At 37.1% G+C, this 24,315-nt stretch overlaps 1 protein-coding gene and 1 long non-coding RNA gene across 4 annotated transcripts in view; one reads left to right on the forward strand and one right to left on the reverse strand.

The window, feature by feature from the left end:
* LOC134800291 (uncharacterized) overlaps positions 1–24,315 on the forward strand; it is a 167,497-nt gene that overhangs the window by 70,713 nt on the left and 72,469 nt on the right. The gene's annotated exons all lie outside the window — the stretch shown is intronic.
* Positions 8,409–15,642, reverse strand: LOC134800170 (uncharacterized). 3 transcript variants are annotated; one of them, XM_063772648.1, is made up of 10 exons: positions 15,553–15,641; positions 15,347–15,477; positions 13,212–14,106; positions 12,823–12,895; positions 12,117–12,200; positions 10,963–11,902; positions 10,371–10,447; positions 9,766–9,821; positions 9,212–9,336; positions 8,409–8,604 (listed from the first exon to the last, which is right to left on the reverse strand). In XM_063772648.1, exons 1-10 carry the CDS (start codon positions 15,584–15,586, stop codon positions 8,602–8,604), a joined length of 2,418 nt encoding a protein of 805 aa, XP_063628718.1. In that variant the 5' UTR covers positions 15,587–15,641; the 3' UTR covers positions 8,409–8,601. The 3 variants fall into 3 exon arrangements, with proteins under 3 accessions (XP_063628718.1, XP_063628719.1, XP_063628720.1); XM_063772649.1 differs by lacking the exon at positions 9,766–9,821 and having other exon boundaries at positions 15,553–15,640; XM_063772650.1 differs by lacking the exons at positions 8,409–8,604; positions 9,766–9,821 and adding an exon at positions 8,805–8,858 and having other exon boundaries at positions 15,553–15,642.

Here is a 24,315-nt window from a genome sequence, read left to right on the forward strand (position 1 = left end):
CCTTAATAGTTTTGTTTTTCACATTTTTCCTTCAAATATAAATTTATTTTTCAGTGTGAAAAAGAAATGTTTTGTAATGTTCAATTCGAGCGCTTTCAAATGATATCCTACTCGACCTAGTAACTATAGACTTGTAAATTTTGCCCCCTCTTTATATTGGGCATTTTCCATAATTATTAAAAATTCATAAACAAATAATCATTCCAAATTTTAAATCGATAGCTTCCGTAGTTCTCCATATATTTAGCGATGTGACATACGGACGGACAGACGGACAGAGTCGCACCATGAGGGTTCCTTTTGTACTTTTTTGGTACGGAACCCTAAAAAGGACATCAACGGGACGAGAAGTCATATACCGACAAACAGACATAATTTGCGGGTTTTATTTCATTCATCACCATATACTTAAAAGTAGGTATTAGGTACACAATTACAAGCACTTGAGCAGAATTTTTTCATACGAAGAATTCTATGACATGGCGCCTGGCCATTTGTAAGACGTAATTTTCATAGTTAATTGAACTTAACAGATTAATCGTGAAAAGGTAACAAATTAAACGTAAAAGGTACTAAATCCTGGCGTAATAACAATAGTTGTAGCGTAGCGTTTTTTCTTAAAAACGAAATCGATACGGTGAAAAATTAAAGCGCCTGCAAAATTGTAATAGCAATGTAAAGTGTAAAATGAGTAAAACTCGGAAACCACAAATAAAATGGCTCAATTTATAATTGAATATGAAAGTACTAAAAAGGTACTAAAATTTGGCTTTTATAGAATTTATCAATAATCGCGGGATCATTGCGTAATAAAATACACCCGCCATTCTGACTGTCAGAATGGCGGGTGTAATGTTTTTTGGTAATAACTTTTAATACCGTGAGGTACTAATTTTTTTAAAGGAGGTACCAAATAGTACAAATTAGGTACTAAAATATGGTATGCTTTTTGTTTATTTTTATTTAGGTACACCCGCGATCCTGACTCTCACGAAAATTTGATAATTTTACTCTTCGCATACTTGGCAATGTCCAACATACTGGACTTAGCAAAAGTGCCGTGTAATCGACAACGGTTAAAACACTGGACATTATACTCTGTAAATGTGTTTTACCCATACATACAACACATTTTTATGTAAATCATACTGCCACATAAGAAATAGTTAGTATTGTCTGCCTGCTGTGTCCAAGCCTAAGCAGCGGCCGAAGAAAGGGGTGCAGAGCCTTCGTGATCCTGTTCACAAGGACCAATCACAGCCGACTCTAAGGGAGTCGCGATGTGACGAGGACGGTTTCAAGAAGGTGGAGAAGAGAAGAAAACCGGCTCGTCAGAATCAGTGTGGTACCGCACCGACTGGACCGAACCATTTGCTGCGTCCTGCAACACCGTCGACGCTGCTGTATGTGTCCCGTCTACATTACCTTACGAAGGTCGATGACATCGTAAAGTATGTGAAAACGAAGACCGGATTCATCCTGAGGGTCGCGAAGTTGGAATCTCGACACAATGCGAATTTTAATTCGTTTGTGGTGAGCGTTCCGACTGACCATCTAGCGACCTTCACCAAGGAGGAGTTTTGGCCGAAGGGTGTCAAGTTTCGGCGGTTCCGCGGCCGGCTCCCTGACACTGCGGGGTTGCGTAATGCATCGCAGCCATAATGTGATATGTAGTGTTTAGTTTTTTTTAAAGTTTAGTTATAAAATATATTTTTATATAATATGTATGCTAGTTTTAAGGTATTTATGTATGGGCCATTAGTTGCCTGAAAAAAGATTTTCATTCATTTCATTCATTCATTGTGTTGGTGCGACATAAAATAGTAGAAAATAAATTATACAATAACCAAAAAAATTCCGTACTAAATTATTGCCATGTAAGTAAGTATTTTACGTCAAAAATGTGAGGGTTACGTAGGAAATGGCGCCCGCAATAATTTTGAACTATTTCTTATCGGTCTATAACCTATAACATATTTTAACGCTGCATAATACTGTCTTATAAAAAAATATTCGGCGCGAATTTTAAACTACCGGCGGCGGCGGCGGCGCGCTGACTCTCTAGTCTCTATGGCGGCGGCGCGCCGCGGCGGCGTGCACGTCTAGTACGGAACCCTTCGTGCGCGAGTCCGACTCGCACTTGCCCGGTTTTTATTTTAAATAAACGCCAATAAATTTAAAGTCAAAATATAGGAACAGTTCAAAATTATTAGAAAGCAAGACCTCAATACATACTTCTAAAACCTACTTTACTGTTGTTATGGGGGACTTCAACGCAAAGTTGGGCAAGAGAAGCGGGGATGAGTTGAAAGTGGGGCAATTTGGGTATGGGCAACGGAACCCTAGGGGTCAGAGGCTGGCCGACTTTCTGGAGAGAGAGGAACTCTTCATGATGAACTCTTTCTTCCAGAAGCCGCCTCACAGGAAATGGACCTGGATGAGTCCTGACGGTTCCACGAGAAACGAGATAGACTTCATCATGACCGACAAGAAACGGATATTCAGTGATGTCTCTGTGATCAACAGGGTAAAGACCGGTAGTGATCACCGAATCGTAAGAGGCACACTGAATATCAATATTAAACTTGAAAGGTCCAGCCTGATGAAGTCTACGCTCCGACCTACTCGAGCCTATGTTCAAAACCCCGAAAGCTTTCAACTCGAGCTCTCTAACCGCTTTACTTGCCTAGAGAACTTGGCTTCAGTGGACGAAATCAACGACGGGCTAGTGGAAACTGTCCACACAGTAGGGTCTAAGTTTTTTAGATCCCGCCGTAAAGATAGACCTCAGAAATTGACCGAGCAAACCTTAAACCTCATGGCTGAACGACGCTCGCTACAGTTGCAGTCTCCCGATGACGCGGAGTCATATAGGCAGCTCAATAGACGTATATCTAAGTCCTTGCGACATGATCTGCGTCTCTTTAATACTAACCGTATTAAAGAGACTATTGAGCGAAACCAAGGCTCCAAAGTGTTCGCAAAGGACAAGTCTATTGGGCAAAGCCAGCTGACAAAGCTGAAACGGGAAGATGGCAGCATAGCGTCGAGCAAAGCGGAGGTTTTAGGTGAGATCGAGAGGTTCTATGGACAGTTATACACTTCGAACGCAAAGCCCGTTAACAGCTTGGTAGGAGATCCAAGAGCCAAGCTGTCCCGACATTATACCGAAGATATCCCGGACATCAGTCTGTACGAGATTAGGATGGCCCTGAAGCAGCTTAAGAACAACAAGGCGCCGGGCAAAGACGGAATCACTTCAGAGCTTCTGAGAGCGGGTGGAACACCGGTACTTAAAGTCCTCCAGAAGCTCTTTAATTCCGTCTTGTCCGAGGGCATAACGCCTGAAACATGGAATAGAGGCGAGGTGGTGCTGTTCTTCAAAAAAGGTGATAACAACCTATTGAAGAACTACAGACCCATCACGCTTCTGAGCCATGTCTATAAGCTGTTTTCAAGGGTCATCACGAACCGTCTCGAACACAGACTTGATGACTTCCAGCCTCCCGAACAAGCCGGTTTCCGAAAAGGCTATAGTACCATAGACCACATCCATACGCTGCGGCAAGTTATACAGAAGACCGAAGAGTATAACTTGCCATTATGCTTAGCGTTTGTGGACTATGAGAAAGCCTTCGATTCGGTGGAAACATGGGCGGTGCTTGAGTCTCTTCAGCGATGCCATATTGACTATCGGTACATCGAAGTGTTGAAGTGTTTGTATAGTAACGCCACCATGTCGGTCCGAGTACAGGAGCAGAGCACGAGGGCGATTCCATTGCGAAGAGGCGTAAGGCAGGGAGACGTTATCTCTCCGAAACTGTTTACTGCCGTAATGGAAGACGCCTTCAAGCTCCTGGAATGGGAAGGACTTGGCATCAACATCAACGGCGAATACATCACTCACCTTCGGTTTGCCGACGATATCGTAGTCATGGCAAAGTCGATGGAGGAACTCAGCATGATGCTCGATGACCTCAACCGAGTTTCACAACGGGTGGGCTTGAAAATGAACATGGACAAGACGAAACTTATGTCAAATGCCAATGTTGTGCCCATCCCAGTCTCTGTTGGGAACTCGGTACTCGAAGTTGTTGACTCGTACATCTACCTAGGACAAGTAGTCCAATTAGGTAGGTCCAACTTCGAGAAAGAGGTCAACCGCCGAATCCAACTCGGTTGGGCAGCGTTCGGGAAACTACGTAATGTCTTTTCGTCCGACATACCTCAGTGCCTCAAGACGAAAGTCTTTAATCAATGTGTGTTACCAGTGATGACTTACGGCTCCGAAACGTGGTCTTTCACTATCGGCCTCATCTCAAAACTTAAAGTCGCTCAACGAGCTATGGAGAGGGCTATGCTCGGAGTTTCTCTACGTGATCGAATCAGAAATGAGGAGATCCGTAGACGAACTAAAGTCACCGACATAGCCCACCGGATTAGCAAGCTGAAGTGGCAATGGGCAGGCCACATTGCACGCAGAGAAGATGGCCGATGGGGTCGAAAAGTGCTCGAGTGGAGACCACGGACTAGCAAGCGCAGCGTAGGACGTCCACCCACAAGATGGACAGACGATCTTGTTAAGGTCGCCGGAAGACGCTGGATGCGGGTCGCTTCCAACCGGCACGTATGGAGGTCCAAGGGGGAGGCCTATGTTCAGCAGTGGACGTCTCATGGCTGAGATGATGATGATGATGAAGACCTCAATGGGTCATTTCATTTAAAGTTATCCACACAATATTTTTTTATATTTGGAAATTCATATTTATGTTACTTCTAAGGTCAGATAGGGTAAGACAAACATAGTTTATTTTACCCGGGACAAGAGTAACAGTACCTATGAGGATTCCCTACAAGTGTTACCCTTGCCCCAGTGTTTGTCTTAACCCATCTGGGGCCTTACCATGATGTCCTTATTGCGATTCTGTTTAGGACCTAAACTGAATTGCTAAAGGACGGAGCTATATAAGTCGCATAACTCCGTCCCTTAGCAATTCGGTTTAGGTCCTAAACAGAATCGCAATAAGGTCATCATGGTAATGCCCCTGACCTTATATACAAAATCACGAGCTCTCTCGATCCTTATAGGAGAAAAAAAGCGTCCATACATTTTTCGTTACTTCCATTCGGTTACCGACATACAAAGCCGCAACGCAAAAATGGTAACGGAGTGGGGAAAAAATCTAAAACACAGTATTTCCCCTATTAGGACATAAAGAGCCTTTAATTCAAAATAGGACTAAAATAAAAATAAGTCAAGAAAAAAATTTGTAAGTATGTAGGTACAACGTTTAATAAAAAATTCCAAAGTTGTCTAGAAAACTGAGCTGCCAGTCGATAATTTCGAAATAATAGTAAGTTTATCTAAATCCTACGCAATAAGCCAGAAAATTTTAACACTTGCGCGAGAGCAAGCCCCGAACCGAACTAAGGAATCCACGTTTAATCTTCGTGCTAGGTACGCTGTGGTCGCTGTAGAACGAAGCACTCGTTTCGTACAAGGATGAACTCATCTCTATTGCCTGCAACATAAGGTCCTGTTTAGCTTGTAAGATATAGTGTAAAGCTCATCGGAAAATCTGTCAGACTGTTGACAGGATAGTGCATATGGCAGACTTAATCCCAGAATTCTCTACAAGTCAAGCAATCCTTACTAATCCTTACTCATATTATAAATGCGAAAGTAATTCTGTCTGTCTGACTGTTACCTCTTCACGCTTAAGCCGATTAACTGATTTAGATGTAATATTTAAAACTTTCGCGTTTTGAACACATATTAACTCACATTTATAGAGGGGTCTATCGCGAAATTTATTTTATTGCCCTTATTTACCGACGTTTATTAGTGAAACCTGTGTCTAAACGTAGGTAAATAAAGGTAATAAAATAAATTTCGCGATAGACCCGGCTATAAATGTGAGTTAAAATGTGATTTAGATGTGTTTTGGAGACAATTTGGTCGCGATGAAAGACAGCATAGTGAGACCAATAATCATCATAATTCTTTGCTGATAAAGTTGCGGACACGAGCACTAGCTCGAAACTACTAAGTTTAATAAGTAACCACGGATATAATATAACATATAACAATAACATTATTAAGTATGTTGTATTGTACTTGTATAGCGATTGATGATACGCGACACATTGCTACTACGGTAATGAAAGGCGTGTTGCATATCAATTTTATTACTTAGTTCATGGCATGGCGATGGCGGCTTGCTTCAACGAGATTTGAACAACAAATCTGTGCCCTGAGGATTCCCTAGTTAAAACACTTCCTAAACGCTTTGGTAAAAACTAGTTATACCTAATTAACATTTTTCAGTCAAGGCTAGGTTTCACAAACTGATTTGATGAAAACTAGTTTGGATTATCAGATCAGTTCGATGTCATCATAATATACATATCATCAGCTATCTATCATCTATCATCGCTTTTTCAAAGGATGACAAATTTCAGCTCAATTGGTGCAAATTCTGAAAACAAACATAGGTTACATGCATACAAACATAGCAATAAAAATAAAACCTTGTAAAAACTTACACCAAGCGAAGTGCTGATGTAATAAGAATCGAAAGAACTATTCGGACCCCCACCAACAAACAGAGCTCTTGGATGCTTGGTCTGTGATACCGGTGAGATCTTGAACACCAAGCAGGAAATCAGTCTTTTCAGAAACGGTTTCTTAGGCTTCTCTTCCATTGAGTCCTCGAACAAGTTTAATCTCGAGCCAATATTTACGCTACTGTTGCTCAGTGTACAAACCGAGGTGCCGAGATTTGGTGTTGCAGATTTTTGATGACCAAGAGCTAGAGGAAAAAGTTGAGAATTATTAAAAAAAAAGGACACTCAAATACAGCTTTAAATATAATTGCCCGCGCCTGTCGTAGACCTAAAGATGTAGTGCATAATTATTTTTCCATCGTATTTTTCACGGAAACGTACGAACGTGTCTTGTTATTTCAGTCAGTCTCGGTAGAGAAAGTACTGAAGTTGACTGAAGTAGCATGACAAATACTAACGTTTCCGAGAAAATACGATGGAAAACAATTATGCACTACATCTATTCTGTACCGCATACAATGGGGCATATCATAGTGCCAATGGTTGATAGAAAACGCCAATCAAAAGTGGATGTATGGAAATTACCACATGACTTTTCATTACATCCGTCATTCCGATTTCCTTTTTTTACAAGCTTTTATTTAGTTTCACCTGACCGTTGTCTGTCTGTCTGTAATCAAATCTTGCAAGTTAAATTTGATCCACTTATCGGTTTCCAATTGAGCTGAAATTTTGCATGCATGTATAAATCGGATGACAATGCAATATTATGGTACCATCGAGCTGATCTGATGATGGAGGCAGGAGGTGGCCATAGGAACTCTGTGATGAAACAGCGCAACCTAATTGTGTTAGGGGTTTTTAGAATTGTCTCGATGAGTATTAGTTGTCTGTCGTAAGAAAAGTACAGTCAGCGATAAAGCTTGTACCAAAAATGAAATTTTTGCCAAAAACTTATTTCGACCGTTTGTCTATGTACGATTGTCATATTGGCTAGACCCCCGGGCGCTTTCATCTCTCAAATTAACCGGGTATGCTTTGTTATGTAAAAAATACTAAAAATACAACGGGAACTATTAATTACAACTAAGGGATATTTTATGGATTATATGTATTTTGGAACCAAATATTTCACTTGTAAAAAAGAATGTTTCCAATGTAGAGGATGATTTTTTGTTATTCCTATATTAACCGAAAACAAATTCTTACATACAAAAATACACAAAAATATACTAATATTATTTTAACTTACATTTAAAAATAGTTTGAATAGAGCCTGTATCAATTTTTTGAACGTCTTCAGATCTTGAAAGATGATTTGCCGAGTCCGAAGACGAAAATTTTACCCTCTGTTTTCTAATACCCATCTTTCTATATTGAACATCTTTAACTGACTCAGTTCTCATAACATGATCCTGTTTAAATCGTTCGTTGTTCGGTTTTATGTAAATCGTCTCTAGTGTATTATGCATAACATGGTAGTTGTTGACATTAATTACTTGCTGACGGCAATTAGCTTTACTAGAATTTTCAAAAGTAATTGAACTTGAACTCATTTTACAATTTTCGATGTACGTAGAGCCATCTCCGCTGTTTGATTTACTTATTGTATATGTATGTACATCCGAAGCCGTAGCGCACATTTGATCCATTACACGTAGAGCATAATCAGTTTGTGAGTCCTTGTCAAAATGCAGAATTATATTTTTGGTATTAGCTCTTACTATTTCTAGCTTATGCTTATAAAAGTCATGCAGCCTGCGATCAATGTAGTAATCTTTTGCAAGATACGAATCATGCTTCGCCATAAGACTGTTATAAATTCTTCTTTTTAATGTATCGTATTGTCGACGGGTTAAAATTATTGGCTTTGGTCTGCGCATGCTTAAATGATATACCAATTGAATATTCTTATTCCATGTCATTTGATGGCGAGGCGTAATTAACATAACATTGTTAATAACATCATATAAAGAATCTTTGTTATATTTGGTAGCATTTTCGTTCTTCGTTTTCTTTGTCTTAATAGTTACGTTACTGTTAAAAAAGTAAGTAAATTTAAAACACCAATCCAGAGGTAAAGTAACATAAATTATCATACACGTGTCATTTTTATGAAATAGGGACCCTAAAGTGTGATAGATGCTCAAGTGGAACACCGTTAGTAATAACAGCAACGCCTACAACACAGTAAGGTCTTTTTTTCCCTTAAATATAGGTATAACATACATGTACTACCTATTATTTTCTTTTTTTCCCACTTGGCTGCTTTTTCTGGCCACAGCTGACGGCTAAAAAAACAAAAAATACGTAGGTATTTTCAATAAAAAATAAATAATCTTTATAGCACACGTCAAAAAATTTAAGAAACACAATAAAAGTTTAAAATCTTAAGCGTAGAGGTAAAACAACCAACCATCTAACCACCACCAACTTACAACTCATTTTTAGGGTTCCGTACCCAAAGGGTAAAAACGGGACCCTATTACTAAGACTCCGTTGTCCGTCTGTCCGTCTGTCTGTCACCAGGCTATAACTCATGAACCGTGACAGCTAGACAGTTGAAATTTTCACAGATGACGTATTTCTGTTGCCGCTATAACAACAAATGGTTTTTTAAAATGCTAACAAAATGTCGACTTACTTGAGATGGTTTGTTCTTATTTTTTCCGACTCCTTTATCTATTCCTAGAAGTTTTTGAATTTCCCTGTCTCTTGTTACAGGATTGGGAATCGAGCAGTCGTCGCCTTGGAAATGCTTTATCTGGGCTAAAACATAAACCATTTAAATGTGGAAATAAATAAAAAATAAATTCAGCTTACCCCTCTCAACCCCCCAAATATCTCCATAAAATAAGAAATAAGCTATTTTGACTTATTTACAATATTTGTGGTGATAATTGCTACAACTGTTCCAAATTTCAGGAATCAACATCAAACTGTCTCTGAGAAAAATGTATTTAACTGATTTGCAAGATCAAAGTCATCCCATAAGTGTTCCGTGGACAAAGTTTTGTACGCAACACTAAAAATTACGACTTCATCACACTAAATTCTCTTCATGACCGATTTTGTGGTAGGACTTACAGATATTACTAATAATCACATAACTTACACTCACTCAAAATTAACATTAACTCAAACAGTGCCTCAGATTTCTTTGAATTGAACTAATATAAAAAATTAAAAACATATTACCTAAATGTTTGGTATCAACTTCGTTGGCAACATCATTGCTGGCTTTGGTTTCACGCCTGAAAGGACGTTCAGCGAAACTACGTAATTTTTTCAAGAAAATTAACTAAAATAGGCACAGCCGGCAAGGAAACGGAACTACGCAAATGGAGACCTACTTTAATTAATTCAACACGACAAATTTATTGTAGTGTGCTGCAAAAGTGCATACCCAACTCACAATTCGTAAAGTCAATTCGTTCATTTCTGCTTAAATCAGCCTACCTATTTAAGATACAGATTATATTATGTGCTTTGAAAAGATGACGCATGGATTTTTTTACGCAAATTACCGTGCTCAGTCAAGATCATCCAGAATATTGTCAGTAGGTACTTTCGCGATGGTTATTGATGATTTGATCCTACGATTCACAGTTACTTAAATACTAGACGTCTATTTGATATAGGTACAGCGCTTAGGTATACTATAATACAGCCTTCTATGATTTGATAATGAACGTATTCTGATTCCGAAATATGTGACTGCTATAAGATATAATTATGTTGCTAACTCTACCTATATGTGTGCAATGGACACCAGATTTTCTAAAATTCTTCTTATTACCAACCTGTGAGATATTTCGATACTGTCCTTTACTTTTAATGTATTGCCTTCATCATCTTCACCGTCCATAGTCAGATTTGTCTGTGAAAACACAACCATGCAACCTTTTAGTAAAAACACTAGTGTAAACTACTTGTGTAAATCTTATTATTTTTTGAATTAAATAACTAATAATAAAGCACCCGCAAAAAGTGAAATAGCAAACTGGTAAGAATAAGGATTCTTCGATTAATTAGTAACTAGCTACTTTGAACAATCAATTAAGATCTTTAAACAAAATACCTAGTAACCATTTCATTTAAATTGCTGATCGAATTTTGTTTTTTGTGTACCAGGAGGACTATAATTACGAATTAATTTATTATCTTCAATGTGCAAGAGCGGCATAGAGGCAAATAAACCAAGCTGACAATAGCGGTGAAAAGGCAAATAAACGATATTCGGATTTTGATTCTCATGGTAGCCCATTGATTCATTTTGGAAAAAAATGTAATTGCCTACTTAAAACAGTTAATGCTACCTATTCTGAAAACTTTTTGTTACACTCTTACACTTCGTACAGTTAAAGATCAGTTTATAATGAAAATAGTATTTACCCCATCATACATTAATGTTTGAGAAAAAGATCGCTTTCTATGCTCGTTTTCTGGCATGTATAAAAAGTTTTCTAACGACGTCGTATCCGTCTCTCCCATAATGGACACAGTGTTATCACCTGTCCGAGTTCCTCTAGATGGCTTCCGAACAGTCAGCTCTGTGTTCAGCTTCCCGGCATCTTGCTCTAGTTTAACATTGTAGTATTCACTATCGCCTTCTATATCAATGGTAATATTAGAAACGTTGTGTTTCGTTTGCAGTGGTATATCTAAATGTGTATTTCTTTGATTAATATGTTCAGTATAAGTCTTGGTGAAATCTTCAATCAAAGCCCTTTTCAACTGTTCAGGAAGATTAGCTTCTTCCTGTTTAATTGGAGGGCTATTTGATCGCCTACTTTGTGGTGGAGTTTTTTGAGCTTTAGGGGACCTGCTTTTGGTTGCTCTGCTCTCGGTCTTTGTTTTGGTGCTTGTTGATCGGACAGTACTTCGACTTTGAGTTTGATTAAGTTTTGACCTGGTTACTTTTCTAGCTGTTTCACGGACAGTTTTTTTAGAGCTGGATGCATTAACGCGACTGTCAGATTTCTTTTCAATAATTTTTTTGCTGTTTTTTGTTGGCGAAGGAGATCGACTGCGTCCAATTTTTTTAATTTCTTTTTTATGTTCCTTTGTTTTAATGCTTGCTGGTTTTGTATCGCCGCTATTCTCACTTGATTCATAATTTTTAGGATAAACAGATATTACAATAAGAGGGCTATGATGTTTCTTGAGGGCAATGTCTGCATCCTTTTTATTATCATATATGTCTCTGGCATTATCGGCGGTGTTTACGCAAGCACATTTTTGCATTATTTTACCACGGCTGGATTCTTCCGTTCGACCAATAGCTGTTGAGTATGTCAATTGAAAATCGACTTGCGTCGCTTGGGATTCTTTCCTAAAAATAGATTAATTTAAAAAACATGCCTTCCTCTAGCCGCCCAGAGGCTTATAAAAAGGTCGCCCGTTGCATTCTAATTTGAATCTTTATTTTGACAAATCAAAGCTGCATTTGTCTTGGCAAGTTTTGCTGTCTGGGCAGCTAGAGGATAACAGACGAAAAAGCATTAGCAAGCAAGCAAAGGAAATGAATGGATCACTTTTTAAATTACCCTGTCGCTGCAGGTGCATAAAAGCGGGCTCCTATGGGACCTTCTTTTGCTTGTACTTTAGCGTCACGCTGATTTCTGAGAGCCCTGGAATATTTAAATTATAGATTCAAGATTTCAATCAAATTTGTTTTAGCGGTGACAGGTTGTAAACAGGGCTCGAACAATTCATGCGGATGAAGTAAAAATGACGTAATTTTGCATACAGGATGATGTTTGTATTTAAGCTTTCGTGTGACATGTCGCACGAAGTTACTGTAGCCGCCGTGCAGGTCAGGATCTCGACGACTCAAATAAAAATCGCTAGCTTCGATTTGAAGTAAACTATTATAATCTTTCCAAAGTTACTAGTTTACAAGGGCTCCTTAGCTAACGGTTAGATGTAGAAGTGGTGTGGTTATTGTATGGAGGCTGATGAAAGAGTGATTTGCATAATTTGAAAGTACAAAGTGGTGGTTTAGATTTAGGTGCCTCTAATTGGCCGCGATACAGGGTATGTGGAGCGCTCCTATTGGTGCTAAAAAGAATCCAAATACTAGCCGAGCCCGACGGCTGCGTTTAGCTACTGCATTAGGTTTATACAAATAAAGGTTGCGTTCGCAACAGTAACAAAATTTTAAATCATCTTATGAGTAGTTTCACGTCATCCGCATGAATTGTTGGAGCCCTATATAGTAACTTGAACTCATGGATTGTCCAAACTTCGTACCTAAATTCTTCGTTACAAGCCTCATAACATAGCGGTAGCATTGCGCAATGTGTTCCATGAAATTGCGTCGGAACTAAAAGAAAAAAAAGTACAGTATATAATAAAATACTAGAATATATTTAAAGATGTAATTAGTTGCATAAATAACTAAAATAGCAATTGAATTATACTTACATAATAACTATGGTGCAATTTCCAGCACTAGTGCGGCAATAAGCACTTTCCTTGCCTATGTCGAAAATTTATACAGCCATATGTACTGTAAAACGTTGTATCTACGATACACGTGAGAATAGGTAATTCGGAACTCGTCGTGCCTACCTCCCTTCGGTCGTGTTTTAATTTAAATAACTATAATAGTAATTGAATTAAGTAGGGTTATTACTTACTCGGCTTGTCATTAAGAGTAGCATCACATTTTAGGATGCATTTGTCATCTTCCGTGAGTCCTAAACGCCCTGTAATCCTTATCCGACCAGGGCGACTGGTATCCACGCCACCCATATCGTATCTCTCTGGTGACTTTAGCTTTTCCTCAGCAATTACTGATTCGATAGATCGCTTGCTCCTTACACTAAATCTGTCCGGTGATTTTGCAGATTCACTCTTTTGAATCTGATCTGACTGATAAATTTTGATTCTTGTCTTTTGTTGATTTGAGCGAATAGGTGACTTTGTTTTCGCTTCATCATTCCTCAAACTGTTTCTATCTGGTGACTTCGATATTTGTTTTTGAGACAAAGTCGTTGTTTTATTGATTATGGTTGTTTCAGCTTTCGTGCCAGTTGTGTTACTTGGTCTAACAGGGGATGAGGAACCGGACCTATTCGGTGACATATATTTCGTCTTCTTCATGTTCATATAAGCGCAACCGGGGCTACATTCTGGAATAGTTTGTAATGGATTTTCTGTCTCCTTTGTCTTGTCCGGGCGCTTTTTTCTCGTTTTAATCATATCTTTAAAATAACAATTTATTGTGCATTCCGATAAATTGTTATCGTTTATTTCCTTATATACCCCAGCATTTGTAGTTTCAGTGACAGGGATTTTATCTTTTTTCTTTCCCGGTACAAAGATGTAAACCTTTTTTGTAGAAATGGAATGGTCGGAGTAGTCAGCGGATTTCTTTTTATGTCGCTTTCCTCTCTCGTGGGCGTTGGCGACAGTTATTGGAAATTTTGGACATACGGTCACTTGGATGCGAGGCCTATGATATTCTGAGGGATATCTTTTGTAAAAGCCACCACACACTGGGTAATAGCCGGCTGATATGCTGTTAAACACCTGAAAAAGAAGTATTGACAATATTTGAGGTACCCACCGAAAGAATTACGGTTATCATATTACTGATGCAAATTCGCACGTCGCTCCGGTGTATGAGCGTGATAGCGCTATGCGGGTATAGCGATGTCCCGCTCGCACACCGAATCGGCGCGCGAATCAGCATCCAATGTGACGACCGCCTTTGATGATATGAACGTCTAGGATAGATTACCTATCCATTTATAGGTAATTAAGAAGTACCTATAAATGGATAGGTAATCTAATCATGATGCCTATACAAACATATTGTTTCAATCAAGCTATTTTTTAACGTCTAAAAATACCTCTAAGTGTTCCCTACGTGTGTGTGCCCTTACGGTAGATGTCGCTAGGGTCCCCTTGACCCATAATATGGTGGAAAGATTTGCTGGCTATGGATGAGGTCTTGGTTGCTCAGATGGCAGTACGCTGGAGTATCGATCCAGAGGCCGTGAGTTCAAGTCTCACCCAAGACAGTAATTTTTTCCACTTTTAAATTCATTGTCAGTTACTTACACATGGGAGCAAAAACAAAGGGATTGTGAGCTAAGTATTTAGCTAAACTATGATCTACTCATGTTTTAAATACAAGTAGGTATATATTATGTATTTAAAACATGACACGGACGCAGAGTAGTAGCAACCCCAGACGACACTTCCTATCTAACCGCGTAGTGAAAGTGTGGAACAGTTTACCCGAGTCAGTGATCAGTGCACCTTCGATAAACTCTTTTAAAAACAAACTCGATGAACACTACAAAACACAAGTGGACAATGGACATTGATGTGCACGTATCAGCTTTAAGCTGCCTGTGCATTCACATATCTAATAGCATTAAACGAGCAATTCTTGTTTATTTATTTATATGTATATTTATACATATATAGTTATATTTCGGGGATCTCGGAAACGGCTCTAACGATTTCGATGAAATTTGCTATATGGGGGGTTTCGGGGGCGGTAAATCGTTCTAGCTAGGTCTTATCATTCATTTCATTTATCATTTATTCTATTCTTAAACAATACAATCATTGTGTCAGAAATCACATTAAATACATTTTATAAATAACAACAATAAACCATTAATACTAATACTAAATAACAATTATAAATACCTTATGTTAGGACCTATCATATATCTCTGGGAAAACGCGCATTTAATTTGGGTTTTTATATGTTTTCCGAGCAAAGCAGATATTATAATATAATAATATAACTTACCGGAGCATACGATGTTTCCTTTAAAAAAATTGGCGCAGAGGATGGAAGCAGATTTAAATTACCAACTCTTACACTTCTTTTCTTTCTGCCTTTGTATGTATCCGATATAGGATAAAGCAAATCCCAAGAATCTACAAAATAACAAAATATAAAATAAACGCCAAAACAAAAACATTCACATACATAAATATATGTAAATCACGGACCTAGAACTCCAGTAGCTAGGTCGTAATTATCCATTTTACATAATTTTATATATTTCAATTAGCATAATAAAAATTGATACTTATTAACTGTTTAGTAAAAAAATCTTAAAATAAAATTTTGACACAATGTTAATGCCATTTGTGACAATTATGACCAAAGAGTAAAGTAGATTATGACTTTGATCGTGACATAAGGTACGCTCTCGATTAATAAGTTAGTCTGTGGTAATAAACGATAAAATAAAATCACAATCTTCATTAATAGGGGATATTACTGCAATGTTCTGCCGCCAGAGTGCAGCACTACCGAGTCAGTAAATTCATAGAGTAACTTATACATACTGTGCATTAAACTGTTTTTTGACAAGTTTTCACAGACAATAAAATATGACATTGATGCATCAAGGCGGTTTGTTAACAAGGGCCTACCGGTAAACGCGAAAATCTAAATTTAGTTATCTGCCTCTTTATCGCTCGAATATGCAAGAGTGATAGAGAGGGTTTACTAATATGTGGCCGAAAATTGTATGGCAAATTATCACTACCCAAACTATTTTTCCCATAGTATCATTTGGCAAAACTATCAGATGGCAGACCAATGTTTCGCATATATAACATGTCGCAAATGATTATTTACAATATTATTGTATGGCAAAATATTTAGTTGGTCATGTTTCAAAATGTCTTTTATTGTTATGTCCAATGTATTGATAGGCATAAATTATTTTTCGCCTAATATTGTGAATAACCTACCTATCCCTGGGAGCAGTTTCGTTTTTAGGGTCATAAAAAAAAATAACCCTAACCTACCTATCTCTGGGAGCAGTCTCGTTTTACGGGTCATAAAAAAAATAACCCTAACCTACCTATCTCTGGGAGCAGATTCGTTTTTAGGGTCACCAAAAAAAAAATAACCCTAACCTACCTATCTCTGGGAGCAGATTCGTTTTTAGGGTCACCAAAAAAAAATAACCCTAACCGACCTATCTCTGGGAGCAGTTTCGTATTTAGGGTCATCAAAAAAAAATAACCCTAACCTACCTATCTCTGGGAGCAGTTTCGTTTTACGGGTCATAAAAAAAAATAACCATAACCTACCTATCTCTGGGAGCAGTTTCGTTTTACGGGTCATAAAAAAAATGCTAAATATAGTTGTGATCCAATAAAAAGTATGCGAAATTTCAATTTGGGCAAACGTTATTTAGCAATAAATAGTTAGGTATAATAAAACATTTGCTTAGTAACTATTTTTCGAAATAAATCGTGGTAAAATGAACATCTGCTAAATAAAATTGTGTTCAAATAAAAATTATGCTAAATAATAATATGCTAAGCATTGGTTTGCCAACTAAAAGTACTGCAATAAGTTGGTTGGGAAGTGAAATTAGGCGAAAAATATTTCGGCGAGATGGCAGTACACCGATAGAGAGATTAGATAACGAAATTTCGATTTTCTTGTTTCGCGGTAGGCCATGTGTCAATGTGGTTTGTTTACTGTATGTGCCACAAAGGTGCCACCTACGCAGACCTTTGCCTAATATTCCCTATTCTACGTACACCTACTAGGGTACTTAAAATGTAGCAAATTAACCAATCTTATTTTTATATTCTCATTATAATAACCCAGGTTTGATAATTATATTAAGTAGGTATTACCATAGTAAATGATACATACTTAGTAGCAAAGAATATAATACTCACTAGGAGAAGAACGATAACTCCATACAAAAAAAATGCCCCTTTCAAGAGTTCGTTTATACTACTAGCGCTCTGGTAGAATACCATTGTAATTAGAATTGACAACCCGTTTAGCCTAGCGGGTATTGGCAGTAATCCAGTTTAGGAAGCTAATGGTCCTGGGTTCGAATCCCGGAGAGGGAATTTCTTTTTGTAATTTTTTCTTTTTTGTTGGGGTCAGGTTTTTAAGAGCCCATCAACGAGCATACTAGCGCCACTGCTAAATAATCGTGATTATTTAAATTTAATGACAGATATTTAAAAAAGGGGGCCGCTACGGACTGTATTGTGTATTTAAGTATACACAATACAGTCCGTAGCGGCCCCTTTATTTAAATTTAATGACAGATATTTAAAAAAGGGGGCCGCTACGGACTGTATTGTGTATTTAAGTATACACAATACAGTCCGTAGCGGCCCCTTTTTTTAAATATCTGTCATTAAATTTAAATAGTCACGATTATTTAGCAGTGGCGCTAGTGTGCACGTTGATGGGCTCTTAAATTAGCATATCAAAAATAAATAAAAATATACGTTAAAAGATATTGATTAGGTAATATATTTAAAAATTCGTCAAATATAAAAGGTAACAAAAAAGTAACGTATTATTAAGATATAAATATTTTCATTCCTATTAAGATTGCAGTACATATGTTAGGAGCAATACATATGAATACATACATTGATATGGCAAATGGTTACAAGTTGTTAAATTACATCTATCCGGTTATCGGATATTTTCTGCTTCACAGCTCCGCGCAGCGTTCTTGGTCACCGGGAAACTAGTCTGGATATGCGAAAGATCCCCTTTATGAAGATGCCCTTTTAGCTTTTTCCAAGAAATCATATGACGGCACAGGATTATATTATTATCTCACGCTCAAGCCATCTGCTGATTCACTCTCTAAAACAAAACAGTCTCAAATTAAACAATATAATCTAACTTCCTATTTAGACCAATAGTGGGACCGGATTTTTGCACTAAAAGTTTTGATAATTCTAAAGATGAAAAAGTGATACTTATCTGACATGGGACATATTTTTAAGCATATTTGTAAAATATGACGAAAAGTTAGAACGAGCGTTAGATATAAATTAGGTATTTATATATTTTTAGTAATGATTTTTTAATATTGAATTAAAGTGCAATGTTTAAGTTCCATCGTTTATAATATGTATGACGCTTTATAATGTAAAATTATTAGAAATTTTTTTAACGTGCTTCTTAGTCAAACTACAAATTAGCTTATTATTTTGTCGATATTGAATTAAAGTTTAATAAATCCACAACAACATATCTAAATTCTTAAGTTAATAGGCAAGCTAAAAATTTAGAAGAATAAGATATATGCTTTAGAATGAATATGCGTTTTTTGTCCTATAATATCTAATATTGAATTAGAGTCTGTAAAAATAAGTCTATTACTATAAAATAATATACGCAGCCATATTATGGAAAATAAGAAATTTCGGCGTGTAGCTTGCATTGTAATAGTAAAATATATTTAAAAAGGCGCGAAATTCATACATACGCCGCGCTGGTCCGTCAGTGTCGCCGGCGCGGCGCCCGAGACCCTATCATAGCCTACCTATACCTCGCCCCTCGCCTCGCCCCACCTGCCGCTCACAGCACTGTCTGTCTTTTCTTATCATTCATTTGTTTGTTTACTGTGGACATATATAAATTAGATGCGGACATTACGTGAAATTAAAGGGGTCCCTTTGTTTCCCATAAAGTTTTAAGTCATAATGTATTGTTTGTCATATAAGAACCTTCGGGCTCTCGAATTAAGGTTTATTTTTGAAAGGCCTTAGTAGCAGTTTGATAGCGTTGACTCGGCTCGGAGAGTTGGCGAATAGGCGATTCATTCGCCGAGTTAGCGGATCGGATACCAAGTTATTAGTTAGTTTAGTGGCCGAGTTGATTAGGAAGAACATTTGAATTTCGAAATTGTAATAAAAATGTACATGATATTCACAACTATTTTTACCATAGTTTGTCAAAGGACTGTCTCATTTCAAACATAGAGAGAATCATCATACTATCTTTGACTTACACTAGTACTAGCACCCAAAAGAAAAGGATGAATATAGTTTTTTGTTTTTATTTACTGACAAATTGGTTTGACCGACTATACCTATTTCTGGTTCCTATTGTCATGTCCTGTTCTATTCAACGTCAATATCATATTATGTATATTATAAACCAACTGCTCAATATTACACGAATACATATTGAATATACAATAAGGTAAGTGACCTCACCTTATTGTATATTCCGTGTCGGCCGTATATGCCTATATACGGCCCACCTTAAATTAAAATGTTTTTTTTTTAATAAACAGGATATTAAGTATGAAAAACTCACTCAAATAGGTATCTTATTTATTGAAGTTTCTTCATTATACCAAAATAGTTATAAAAATATTACGATACTCTTGGAAAATATACCTTTTATAAAAGTCCTATTGTGGGCGTTATTGAACACTAGCAGGGTATTACTTAATCCCGCAAAAAATAATAATTTTGACAGTAGACAATAACAGATTTTATTGTTTTTAACTTAAGAGTTATACATATACAAATAACAATATTTGGTACTTCACAACAAGAGGATATTTATAATAAGTTAAAAATAATTCTTTTGGGCCTTATTAACTAAAGATATAAAAATTGTCTAGTTTACGCGAAAATAGTAGGTAACTAAAGTCACTAAACATAAAGCTTTATTATTATTATGTTTTAACAAGACGAGCAAAGCGCAAGGGCACTATCTACCTTTTCTCGAAACGCTTCGTCGTTTTTTGGAACCCTCCTAACTTGGGGTTGGATTATACTAGATAAACAAAGTTCTCGGACTTATTAAGCATATCAATTGCATAGCTCTTATACTTTAGATTTTATTCATATGTAAAAACTTCGATTTCGTCACTGACTCACTCACTTGATGATTATCAATACCTTTAGGGTACTTCCTGAAGTCCTCTAAGAAGCTGAAATTTGATAAGTATTACTTATCAAATTTCAGCTTCTTAGAGGACTTCAGGAAGTTATTAAGTAAGATAGTTTCAGTACACAAGCAACAAATAAATTCAAAAACTTGAATTTTTTAATCCTTAAGGGGATGATGAGGGGGTTTAATCTTGTATTGGGAATCAATAATCGCTGAACCGATTTAGTTCAAAATTTGGTATGTAGATAGGTATTGTTATGGGGAAGGATATAGAATAGATTTCAATCTCAAAGTTTACCCTTACGGGCTGAAGGCAGATTTCAACCCCAAAGTTTACCCTTACGGGGTGAAGGGTTTATATGGGGAATCAGTAAGAAGTACATTGTGTAACAGATGCCCCCAGATACTTATTTCAGGATTTTTAATAGTAAATCACCCCCAACCCTTTAAATTAGGGGATGGAAGATTGTCATAAGCAACTTACAAAAAGAAGTGAAATCCCACCAAAAACATTTTGATGTAAAATGTTGCCCAGACGAAACCATAAGGCTCGCACTGTCAAAAAGTTATCAGATCTCTTGCCAAGCTTCTAACTCTACAAGCCCTAACTTCACTAGCTCTACACCTTAGTCAAAGTATGTAGCTCGGCCGTTTCGTTTCTACAAGAACTATTGTATGTATAATAAAAAAACCGCCCAAGTGCAAGTCGGACTCGCGTTCCAAGGGTTCCGTACATTACACAATTTTTAACAATATGTTTTTTTAGTGAAAAGTGAGTAAAATGTCTTTTAAAAACCCGTAGGGATCGGATCAAAAACTAAGTACTTAAGTCCGACTCACGCCACAGATTATACAATAGTTCTTACGAACAGATACTTATCTCTCAAACAAAACGCAAGTACCTACCGTTTTGATACCTACACAAAAATACAATGGAGTGACCTTCAACGCGCCGCTCCCCGCACCGCGCGCACCGGCACAACGCTAGGGTTGCTGACGCTTAGAAATGATAAATAAATACCCACTTAAACAGAGGAGTGAAATAAAAGGAAAGCTAAATCTTAAATTATACCGATTCGATAATATTCCGATTATGCTTTAGTGTTTGCGAAATAGTCATTTTAAAAGGTCATATGTCCCTGCAGTAACCGCAGTGTTTACGCCGTTTTATAAACCGCGCAATAATCCCAGCAAGAATTAGTTTTAAAACTTCGTGTAATTTAAAACCAGATAGAGATTAATGTTACATAGTAAAGAAAAATAATAGAAACCCCATGAATAAAGGTAATTAATTATAAGTTAACCAGAGCAAAAATGAGTAGGCACTTTCCGGTGTAAACTTACTGTCGTTAAAATAAACATTTACCAAAATAAATTAAAAATGTACTACCTATTTCAAATAGATAGATATCTAAATCTATACATTTGTCACACATATTAAACATTACATGTTTAATTAAAGAAATTCAATAGTAGGTAGGTACCTACTACCCGCGCGATTCGAACTTTAAGATATCGCGCCGTTAGACTTCACTAGATATGAAATAGTAAAGATATGTGACGTTCCACGGCAAAAGGTACCTTATGGCGGCTGGCGCTTACGCTTATTATTATCGCCACTCCAATATTCAGTCGGGGCAATGGTACCTTTTGCCGTGGAACGTCACATATCTTTACTATTTCTTATCTAGTGCATCTCTAATTCATTTCCCGAATCCCGCCGTCCGTGTAACTATCGTAAAAATTGACAGTGCGGCGCGCGGTGACGTGCGTACGTGAGCGCGTGTGGCAACCAACTGGCTTGCTTTTCTACCGTGAACGGGAGCAGATTCGTAGGTATTAATCCGAGCTCGCGCAGAGAGTTCCATAGGCCTGCTCACGCTTAGCTCCACATTTCTAATAGGTTTTCCTGTCATCTATAGGTAAAGAGCTAATATGTGTATTTTTTTCATAATAAAAAGACCCAGTAGTTTCGGAGATAAGGGTAATGTTAATTTTTTGCCTGTTTTCTTAAATAACTTCTAAACTATTCATTTTAAAATTATGAAAAAAATATATTTGAGATTCTAATTCTAAAATGAGCCCCTTCATTTGATATATAACAAAGATATAGTTTTTTTTCTTCTATTTATCATTCATCTCAAAAGTGACCCCTTTATTTAAATTTATATTACATATTTACTTTACATGTATGTCTTTGGGTTATAGACAAGTTTCAACTTATTAGTCCAGTAGTTTCGGAGCAAATAGGCTGTGACAGACGGACAGCCAGACACACGAGTGACCCTATAAGGGTTCAGTTTTATTCCTTTTGAGGTACGGAACCCTAAAAATAATGATTATAATAAGTTTTTCACCTTATGCCCATGTGGCGGTAGCAAAACAGCCAAGCCACATATTTTGACTAAGGTGTAGAGTTAGTGAAGGGGCTTGTAGAGTTTGAAGCTTGGCTCGACAAGAGATCTGATAACTTTTTAACAGTGCGAGTCTTAGGCTTATGGTTTCGTCTTAGCAACATTTTACATGAAAATGTTTTTGGTGGGATAATTTTTTACAGTATAAATATTTCTTCGTAACAGTTAGTATTATCTTTTAACATGATTTTTACTGTACATCTGGGCCCTATTTCACCAACGTGACAGGTGCGACATTTGTCGACATCACTGTTACTGACGTCACAGGCCTTTATAGGCTACGGTAACCGCTTACCATCAGACGAGCGGTGTGGTTGTTTGCCACCAACTAGTGTTGGGCGTAATTAATTACTCGTGTAATTTAATTACATGTAATTAAAATGTTTGTAATTTAATTACATAAAATTTAATTACGTGTAATTAATTCTTCTGTGTAATTTGCAATTGTGATTACATTAATTAGTAATTAAATTACTCAATTACTTTTCATTTACCTTTTTAATAATATGCAAATATGAACAAATTTACTTGTAGTAATTATAAAGAAAAACTTTTATGAATTCCATTATACGCTGGATAACGTTATAACATATTTTTTATCCCTGGAATCATACCTTTACAGGGTACTATGTGACAAACCACGTTGAATATGGCGGTCGGCGCTTACGTCGCGTAGCACCGCATTAGTTTGCACGATGCACATCCCTGGTGCGCCGGGTGCGGGCCAGCCCCAACCCTATCCTGTGTGTGATAGCGGACAGACTTGACTGCCCGTATATGAGACACTGCTGCGAAATGCATGTTTCCAGCAGTGTATATATATTGTAATAGTTAATTAGGTACTAACATTAGGAACGTAAGTCTACTAACAAATCTGTATGAGTCCATAGTTGCTCGAAATAAATATTTTTCATTTCATTTCATTTCATTAGTTAATAGGGCGCCGGTAATAATGACGTAAGCGCCGACCTAAGGTGCCTTTCGGGTTGGACTACAGCAAGGGGGGGCTGGGACTTGGACAATTGTCACAAGAAATACGACAGTTGTCACGAAATTCCGACACAGAACTCATTTACTGTCATGAATTACCGAAAGTTCTTTGAAATCTTGTGTCAATTGTCATCATTATCATCATAAACATCACAAGAAAGATACCTGTTTTTTGCCGATAAAGTAAAGTTTTTTTTTAATAATACAATGATAGTGACAAACAGGAATAAGGCCCGTCCGATGGTAAGCTATAACCGTAGCCCATGGATGCCTGTGACGTCAGCAACAATGTCACGTTGGTGAAATAGGGCCCTGGTGCTACATTACGACACCGGTGCTATAATAAGCACATTAAAACACTCCCTTTGGCCGTGTTTTAAAATTCGTCATTCGTTGCAAAATTTCAATTTTTCGCACTTCTATCGTAAATAACTACCTATGTATTAATAAAAAAAGTTACCTATTGCCTTTAAAAAGTATAAGTGTCTAAATGTTATTAGACTTTTTGATTCTTTAAAACGTCTTTAGGTCAATAAAGCAAGTGAAAAATTATTAGAGTTAGACCAAGAAAAGTCTGCAGCGATTTGGACAGCCCACGCAGTGAAGGTGTTATTTATAAGTCATAATTTCATAGAAGTTTCTTCAAATCGGCCTTATTAATGAGTGATT

Source organism: Cydia splendana, chromosome 19 (assembly GCF_910591565.1).
Source record: "Cydia splendana chromosome 19, ilCydSple1.2, whole genome shotgun sequence".
In the NCBI taxonomy this organism is placed as follows: Eukaryota; Metazoa; Arthropoda; class Insecta; order Lepidoptera; family Tortricidae; genus Cydia; species Cydia splendana.